General features: G+C 39.5%; 1 protein-coding gene across 1 annotated transcript; it reads right to left on the bottom strand.

Moving 5' to 3' along the window:
* Positions 1-1,131: 1,131 nt before the first annotated feature.
* Positions 1,132-1,797, bottom strand: LOC147487965 (uncharacterized). Its single transcript, XM_086574218.1, has one exon. The coding sequence runs from the start codon at positions 1,795-1,797 to the stop codon at positions 1,132-1,134; it is 666 nt and encodes a 221-aa protein (XP_086430344.1).
* Positions 1,798-9,514: the final 7,717 nt, after the last annotated feature.

A 9,514-nucleotide genomic window follows, 5' to 3' on the forward strand; every position in this document is an offset into this window, starting at 1 on the left:
ATTTCTAAAAACCTTTTTATTTCTTCACCATCAATCCCTAAACCGTTACTACACAATAAAAAGCGCACCTAGCTGACGGGTTGAGAATTGAATAAACAGTAAAAAGAGAAGAGAAGGCCTTGTACAAAAACAGAATAGTCAGAAGCTTCAAAAAGAAAAGAAAATATTCAGAAATCGAATTCTCCCAAAAGTTCAAAATAAAAATGAGTCGATTTCAAAAGAAACAAAAGCAAAGTTAGAACTCCCAAAATTCAAAATCATATGGAGTCATAAAGCTAAATGGCTAAAGAATGAATCACAAATTTGGAAGAAAAATAACAAAACGAGGTTCTTCCCTTGCTACAAATATCCTGAAAACCCAATTTCTCTACTTTTTTTTTGCAAGCAAATGTGAATATATTATAAATATAAAGTTATATATTAGAGTTTCTTGGTACAAAAGGAACAGAAGGAACAAAAGGGCATCTTGCTACACTCTAAGGAAATCTAAAGTATAATTGGTCCTGATTTTCCAATTTTGTGACAAAAGGTGGTCTTTCCACGCTCTATAGAAAATCGTCCTGGTCTAAAGTGGCTCCATGCTTTGCCGCAGCATCCGCGCTGAAGTTGGCTTCCTTCCAGGCATGCGATATCCTATAGTAGGAGAGCACAGTAGTAGCTCTCGCCCATCTCGATTTCATAACCCAGGGAATATGGCCATTAGAGAAGGCAAGTGCAATTGACTGTGAATCTGTTTCTAGCCAAACTCATGTCCAGTTTCTTGCTACCACACCTTCCACTACCAAAGTTAGTGTTTGACACCCCACTTCATAGTTAGTAACTATCTCCAGTCCTTGTGCAAGTACGCCGAGCAGGTGGCAATGATGGTCTCTGAAGATTAGCCTCACACCCCATCGACCAGGATTACCGATAGAGCTACCATCACAATTGATCTTTACCACTCCTTCCTCTAGTGGGTACCATTTGACTTGTTGAATTGCTTTTATCAGTTTGGGCTTGCATTCGATCCCTAGAGAGTGTAGAATTGCCAATTCCTTGACATAATTGAACATGTAGCTCTTGGACAATCAACCAGTCGTGTGAATTCCTTACCATACCAGCTTTCTTATGTAACGATGGTTGAAGTTTGAGTCATTGCAACCTCTGCATATTTCTCATCTTCCATATTGCTACCAACAAACTCAAAACTGCAGCTGTCCATAATTCCTTGATTAGTGGGCTTGCTTGATTTGTCGCTTTCAGAATTTCCTTCATATTGCCGTTTTCGATAACTGATAATGCATTCAACTGGAATAAGCTTTTAATCCAATCCCAGAGGGCCTGAGAGTTTGGGCAGTACCAGAATAGATGATCAAAGCTTTCTTCATCTTCCTTGCAACCGTTACAGCGAGAAGCCAATTGGATACCTTTGCTTGTAATTTTGTCATTTGTTAGTATGATATGTTGCAAAATCTTCCAAGCCATTCCAGAAATTTTGGGATGAATGTAGCTATTCCAGATGATGCGGTGCCACCAGACAATATTCCCATTTTCCTTTATAGTGTCATAAGCCGAGAGGACCGTGAACTTTCCTTCTTTGTCTGGCTTCCAGATTCGGCAATCCTCTAGCTCATTGCAAGGTGCGGGTAGAGAGAGAAGTGGCATGCCCAACGACTCAAAGAGCTGCAGAGTTACAATAGGGAAATTCCACTGGTTATTCCTTATCAAATCACTAACTCTAGTTTTGGGGTTTCTCCAGTCGATGTGTGGGAGCAAGTCAGCCACTGAACTAGGCCCAGGCCAAGCATCTCGACACATCTTCACTGCAGTACCATTTTCGAAGGCCCAAGAAATGTGGTTTCTCATGGATTCCAAAGCCCACTTAATACCATCCCCAATGGATGAACACTTATAATAGGCAAGTCATTTTCCATTTTTCATTTTATACTTCTGTTCTATGTACTTAGACCAAGAGTTGTCCATGGTAAGCAGTTGCCATGCTAGTTTCATGAGGAGTGGCAGATTCAACTCCTTGAGGGACTGGATGCCGAGCCCTCCTTCAGTCTTTGGTTTACAATCTTTTGCCTATTTGAGAGTAATGGATTTCCTCACTGTGGGATTGTCTGACCATATGAAGTTTTTGATGAATTCTTTTCCTTTGATGCTTTTCCGAGGCCACTTATAGATGCCCATGTTATATAGGGGAATGCTATTCAGAATAGATTGTGCCAAGACAACTCGACCCTGAAAGGAAAGTAGCCTTCCTACCCATCCACTTGCTCTATTTTTAATCCTATCCACCAGATTCTGAATGTTGGCATGACGGACTCTGCCCTTGAAGAGGGGAACACCCAAATAATTTGCTGGTAGGTGGCCTTCCTTCATATCAAACAAGGCTTCCACCTTTCTTCTCTTGGTGACCGTCATGCTACCAAGAAATAACTTGCTTTTCCCTTTGTTTATCAACTGACCAGCCGTCTTTTGATATACCTCCAATGCGTTCCTCAAGTGTACTAGGCCTTTTAGACTTCCATTTGCAAATAATATGATATCATCCGCAAAAAGGAGGTGAGTGGGTGAAGGATATTTTCCCACAAAAGCCATAGGGGTGATTCTGCCTGAGAGTTGGAGCCTTATAATGGCTCTGCTTAGCGTGTCCTCGGCAAAGGCAAAGATGATAGGGGATAAGGGATCTCCTTGCTGGAGTCCTCTCCCTGTGCCAAAGAAGCCATAAGGTCCGCCGTTTATCATAATAGAGATTTTGGCACTGCTGAGAACCTTCATAATCATGTCACAGAATTTTGTGTTGAAGCCAAATCTGTTGCAGACCAAATGTCTGGGAAATGTCTATTTTGATGACTACATTTCCGCCCCTTCTTTTGATATGTATGTCATTGATGAGTTCGGATGACATGGTAATGGCAGTGCTACCTGCTCTTCCCTTTAAGAATCCATGTTGCTCATAACAAATAATACCCGTGGCAATGGAAGTTAGCCGGTTTGCAAGAATTTTGTAAAAATCTTGAATAGAAAGTTACTCAGGCAAAGCGGCCTAAACTGGCCAATTTCCATAGCATTTTTGCACTTGGGAATCAATACTAAGAAATTTGAGTTCATGCCTTGAGTTCATGCTCTAATTTTGGAAGAATGAATAGATGGCTCGACACACATCAATTCTAACAATGCCCCAACATTTCTAGAAGAACATACCCTTGAATCCGTCAGGCCCTAGAGAACTATTGGGATCCATGTTCATAATTGTGGTTGTGATCTCCATCCAATCAGGAATTGCCATGAGATAAGCATTTTGAGACTCTGTGACCATAAGTGGGATATGGTCCAAAAGCTCCTAGTTATGCTCTACCGGTCGTGCTTTAAACTTTTCTTCATAAGATTGAACTAAGAATTCCTTGATGGACTTTTGGTCTTGCAGAATGTTTCCCTCAGCTGTTCTTAGTTCCTCAATGAATGCTTTGGCCTGGCGAATTTTTGCTTTAGCTTGAAAGTATGCAGAATTTCTGTCTCCCTCAATCTCCTCCTTGATGCATGATCTTTGTTTGCACATGCTTGCTTCTGTTTGCATTAATTGATCAATGAGTTTCTCCATTTCAAGTTCCCAGAGATGCAACTAGTGGTCCAAATACTCCTGTTCTTGTTGTTTTTGTAACTCTTGGAGTGATAGATTTACTTGTTTAAGTTTGTCTTTGTTCCCCTAATAAGTTATCTTGTGCCATTCCTTCAAAGCGATTTTAAGCCTCTTCAGTTTGTGCATCACTAGTCGAATAGGGCCATCAACCATGGCCTCAAACCAACTCTCTCTCATCAAGTCCATGAATTGGGAGTGTTCTAGCTATATGTTCTTGAATCTGAAAGGAACGTTTGATGGACTCATGTTTTTATTGCACCATCCGATGACTAGAGAATGATCAGAAAATCTCCTAAGCATAATTTTGCATCTCCAGTTCTGATTCTCTAAAAGCTAAATGTTATTGATCAAAGCTCTGTCTAGCTTTGCCAAAATCCTTTTATTCCCTATCCGCATATTGCACCAAGGGTACCAGAGGCCAAGGGTGGTAGTATCCTGAAGGGAATTATTATTAATGAAGTCAACGAATTCATTCCTAGCTCTCTGATTCGGATGACGACCTCCTTTCCTTTCCGAACTTGTAGCAATAATATTAAAGTCCCCAATCGCCATCCAAGAACAGTTTAGAGCACCAAAATCACCAAGCTCTTTCCAAAGGGCTCTTCTTTGAATGTAAAAGCATTTGGCGTGGATAAAAGAGATGGTATGCAAGTTAATTGCCATCGTGATTTGCTGGTTGGATGAAGCAACCACATTCACCGTTAACTCTTGCCTCCAAAAAATCCAGATATTGCATGTACGAATCAACGTATGATTATGAGCAAAAGCTATACTGTAGCCATATTTTAAAAGAACCTTTAGAGTCTCTGTGGGAGCAATAAGAGGTTCAGCTAGTCCAATGAGGTCAGGCTTGTACTCCTGGATTATTTCTTCTAAGTAATTTTTTGGTGAGGTTCTTCTCAAGCCGCGAACATTCCAAAGGAGAATATTCATTTCTTCTATTTTAGAGTTTTTCTTGCCCTTGTGGATGGAGGAAAGTATTCCTGCAACATCCATTATGGATTATTTTTCTTCTTGGGCATCGTCTGCCATGGTTCATCACCATCATCCGATATGTCCTCCTCATCAATCAAGTCTGCCCAATTCGCTGCTCTCGAGATAAAATTGGTTTCATTCACTACATTAATACTATTGTCCGCTTCTGAGGTGGAGAACGAGGACTCCACTCTTGTTAACGATACGGAATAGGAATCAATACCTCTACTATACAAAGCCTGAACTCCAACAGCCTCTTCATGGGTGAAGTTAGACACTATGTTGGGGGAAAGGCCATGTGTCGGTGATGAGGCGAAGATCTCGCCCATAGTAGAAGTATTCAAGACTTATAAACCAACAACCTCTTCATTATTGGATCTGATGTTAGGCACTATATTGGGTGTAAGTTCTATTTGAACTAGAGAGGTCAGAATCCCCGCAGCTGGAGAGATTAACATTGTTGCTACCGCAGTAGCCTTAACCCCAAACTCTACCAATGCTGAAGTCTCTCTTGCCACAAGGGACTCATCTTGAGAAGGCTTGGTCTCAATCAGTGTCATAGCAGCCACCTCACATGCTGCTTGAGGGTTTAAATCATGTGCCGCTACTAAATTTACCATCCTAACATCATTCATTTTGCTCGCTACTTTGTGTGCGCATCTGGGGAAAAGTTCCCAGTCGCACCCTCTGAAGAACATAACGCAGTAGCACCCTCTATAGAAAGATTCACTGCAGTGATATACGCACCCTCCGAGAAGAAATTCGCTGCAGGTATGTACTCAGTTGCACCCTCTGAGGAATTTTTCACTGCAGTGGAATTCTCCACTGCCTTCCCAGTAACTAACTCCGAGTTTTCTCTGCAGGGTTGTGATCAGCAGCCTCATATTCAGCAGCAAGTTGCTCATGAGCAGCAGCCTCATGTTCAGCCTCATGTTCCTGGTCAGCAGCAGCCTCATATTCGTCCTCATGCTCATGATCAGCAGCCTCATGTTAAGCCTCATGTTCAGCAGCCTCATGGTTAGTAGCCTCATGTTCAGCTGCAAGTTGCTCATGATCCTCAATCCGTGTGAATCTCAGTTACTTCAAGCCCTTCAAACTAATTTTTTTTTTGCACTTCATTGGGCGTGGCAGTGTTTTTCGGCCTCCATATGCCATCCCCTTGCTTACTCGACTCCCCTGTGTTCTTTTTCTTTCTATGTCTTATGGTTCCTTTTCCTCCCATAGGTTCCAATGGGGGAGTGGCATTGACTACAACCTCCTTATCCTTGTTTCCCTTGTCTTTGTCATGTTGCATATCACTTCTAAGCCTTCAACATTCCATTACCCCATAATTTTGCAATGCATGCACATCTTTGGAAGTTTGCCCACCTCAACTGTTTTCTAGAAATTGGTATTCTTCGTCCTGACATAAATCTAATCCGGGATCGGTTCAGAGAGGTCCATATCAACCAAAATGTTAGCGTAGTATCTATACTCTCTGTTGAGTGTTTTCTCGTCAATTTGCATAAGGTACCCCACTCCCCGAGCAATGGACATCAGAGCCTTCGGCTCCCAATATTCCTGGTTGAGGCCAGGCAGTCTAATCCAAACCAAGTCGTGAGATTGTCTTTGGCTGTTGGGATTGAAGTTTGTAGTCCATTGACTAATTCTCATAGGCATTTTTATCAAAGTCCCATGATCCTTTTGCCCATACTCGATTTAGATCGTTTGCATTTGAAAACTGGAGAAAAAGGAATCCTTTTCCAATGGGTGTGATAAGCCATTCTCCTGTTGGTTTCTAGAGTTGTGAAGGAATTGCTCTAAAACTCCAGCGAAACTTTTTGCAAATGTGTTCTTCCCACCAAACAGTGTTTGCAAAACAACAAGCTTTTTTCATAAGCTTTCTCTAGGATAGTGATTCTTGGGTATTCTCCCATTTTCTCGAGGACAGGAAGTTCCTAGAATTCCACCGGTTATCGAAGATGATGAGAAGCGGCATCTGCGTATGAAACTCGTAGAGTTCTCGTTTGAGCTTCATCAGCACCTTTCTATATTAGAGATGAGAGGATATGTTGTGTCTGAATCTAGTTCAAATGTTGCTTGGGCTTCTCAAACTCATAAAGGTCCATTAAGAAAACCTTTTCAGAACACACACTCTGTATCAGTGTGGGATTTTACCTGAAAGTCGATGGAGCCTGGAAAAGAGAGAGATGAGAAGCAAAGTCGAATTCTCTAGACTTTTAGAACTCACACTATTAACAGTGAAGGATTTTACCTAAAAGCAGTGGAGGAACACCAACTTTTTAGAACTCACACTGTAAAGCAGTGGAGGATTTTACCTGAAAAGGAAGGTAGATTGAAGATTGAGAGGATAAGTTTTTAGGCAAGACTTGTATTTTACGAAAAGCGGAAAAAATGGGGAGTATTGGATCACAAATAGCTTAGGTTATCTCACACCCAATCGCCCCACTTATGGTCCCCATGCCTAAGAAAAACTCTCTATGGTGATCACCCAATTTCTCTACATATTAAAGTTTATTTTCCCTTCCATTTATTTCTAAACCACTACCATAGTCCCATAATTCCTAACAAAAGACCTCTAGCTCAACTAGAAATAGGATGGTGTGATAGTAAGTGGATATTGTGATCAATCAACCACAATTTCTTTGGATGTCATTCGTGTATGTAAGGAATATAAGTGCCATCTGCACTTGAGAAAATGAAACTTGAGTGAATCTATCAGAGAGTTATGATTGCAACACACCCCGGTGAGAACCCACCTTAAGGACGCTCTCCAAAAGTTTTGAAAACGATTCTGCTTTTGCATTTCACCGCTCATGTTTTGCACGTTTATCTTTAGATGATTAAATTACTGTGTATATATTATTCTGAGTTCAAAAGAGCTTTGCTTTATTCCCTTGCTAACGAGATGTATAGACTTCTGAGAATAACAAGGAAACAAGACCCTTTGTACTAGATAGATGAAGTTTGTGAGTACCTTCAATGGAAAACTCTCACGAGGCTTAAACTTGTGCACTAGGGAATTCCTAGTAGTTTAAGGCCTTGTTGAATATGGTCAATACAATCGCACTCCACGAAACGAGACTAGTATAATAAATCATACATTTGTGATCTTAGTTTTTTTTTTCTCTTCTTTGCTTAAGGACAAGAAAAAGGCTGTTTGGGGGTAGTTGATCAGTCCCCAAATGTGTGTTTTATTCTCTTTACATTCTTGCAATTATGCCCTTCTTATGCTCAATGAACAAACAACTTATGGCTTTTACTACCTTTTGCAGGTTACAGGCCATTTATCATGAAAGATGCATTCTAGCACCTAAATATACGTTATTGACGCTTCTTATAAGGATTCAAGATGTTATGGAAAGTCAAAGGAAAAGTCTAAGTCAACTGTCAAAGTCAAAGCTAAAAACTAAAGACTAAAGGACTCAAAGCTAAAAGCTATGGACTCAAGGACTTAAAGCCAAATCAAGAATTCAAATATATGGGCTTGAGTCAAAAACCCACAAAGCCTTATCCTCAAGAAGGGGCAAATATGTAATTGGTGTCCTATATAAACCAAAAAGATGTAGAGAATTAGATTTCCAATATTTTAGGGTCTAAACCATTTGGCTTGATTAGGAGTAGTGTAACCTAAAGTTACATTTAAGTCATTTAATTTCAAGTCCTTTTATTTTCTTTTACTTGCTTTATTTCAATTTCCATTGTTGTCTCCATGTTTTTTATTTCAAGTTCAATCAAGTTTTCATTCTCTACAAGTTCTTTTCATCAAGTTTTCTACAAAGTATTCCAAGTTATGCAACCTTGTTTTCATTGTTAGTGCATTTCATTCACAACCCACATCCAAGTTGTGTTCATTTGACAAGTTCAAATGAAAGCAACTTGGCAAGTTAGTTATCTTTTAAAAAACCAATTTCAGTCCATGTTTTGATTCAACAAATAAGTTAAAAGCAAGTTTTAAATCCATCTACCAATCAACCAAGAGTTTTACATTAAGAAATAATTTCAAATACTCATTAGAAAGTAGGAAAGAAAGATTAGAAAAGTTTAAAAAAAGGTTTTCCAACTATCAAAACCATTCTAACAAATGATCTAGGATGAACAACAAAACCAAACAACCTAACTTTCTCAACAAGTCATGGAGCTAAACTCTCATGCTAGTGAAACCATGATCAGAGTTGACTTGGTATTCATAAGAGATCAACAAGCAATTCGATGACTAACTAATAGCCAAGCGAATCACGTGGTGGATTAACCTTCTCTATATCCTTCTCTCATCAATTTAATTCATTCTTTTAACATCTTTATTTATTGTTTTTATCATCTCATATTACTCTCTCATTAGTGCAATAGTTAGTTTAGTCTAAATTAGTGTCAAGTACATGCAAGCAAGAGTGGAGAACACGATTACTCCTCTATATCAACATGTTTAGAGAGTATTATTATTGATTGATATGCATGTTTTAGTATTGTATAAACATTATTTTTACATTAATTAAAACCTACTTATTAAATGGCACTGCTGCCGTCTTGCTTTGTTTACGTAATGCGTGTTGTTTAGATTATAAAAACTATTTTCACTATTCACTAACCGAAACACTATTTTTATTGTTCACGATTTTCCGAAATATTTCTACTACTGTTTTAGTGCATACGAGTTGAGAAACCAACTCCTTGCACCTCCGTGACCTCACCTTAGAAAATCACACTCCACTTTTTACTTATGAGCGCACGCACGCCCTAAATTTGTCTATCTATAACACGCCCCACGCTCCCTTAAATTTACAAAAAAAAAAGGAAAAAAGTACAAAAGTGCGACCTGCACCCAATTTTGCCTATTTTTTAGCGCACCCGCACCCTAGTTCAAGTAGAATAAATTAATTTTTTTACAGTAAGTACAATATTATCTCATGAGTA

The sequence above is a fragment of the Coptis chinensis genome, chromosome 7, assembly GCF_015680905.1.
Source record: "Coptis chinensis isolate HL-2020 chromosome 7, ASM1568090v1, whole genome shotgun sequence".
NCBI classification, from domain to species: Eukaryota; Viridiplantae; Streptophyta; class Magnoliopsida; order Ranunculales; family Ranunculaceae; genus Coptis; species Coptis chinensis.

Coding starts and splice junctions, on each gene's coding strand:
- LOC147487965 (XM_086574218.1), bottom strand. CDS start 1,797: ATGTGTCGAGATGCTTGGCCTGGGCCTAGTTCAGTGGCTGACTTGCTC.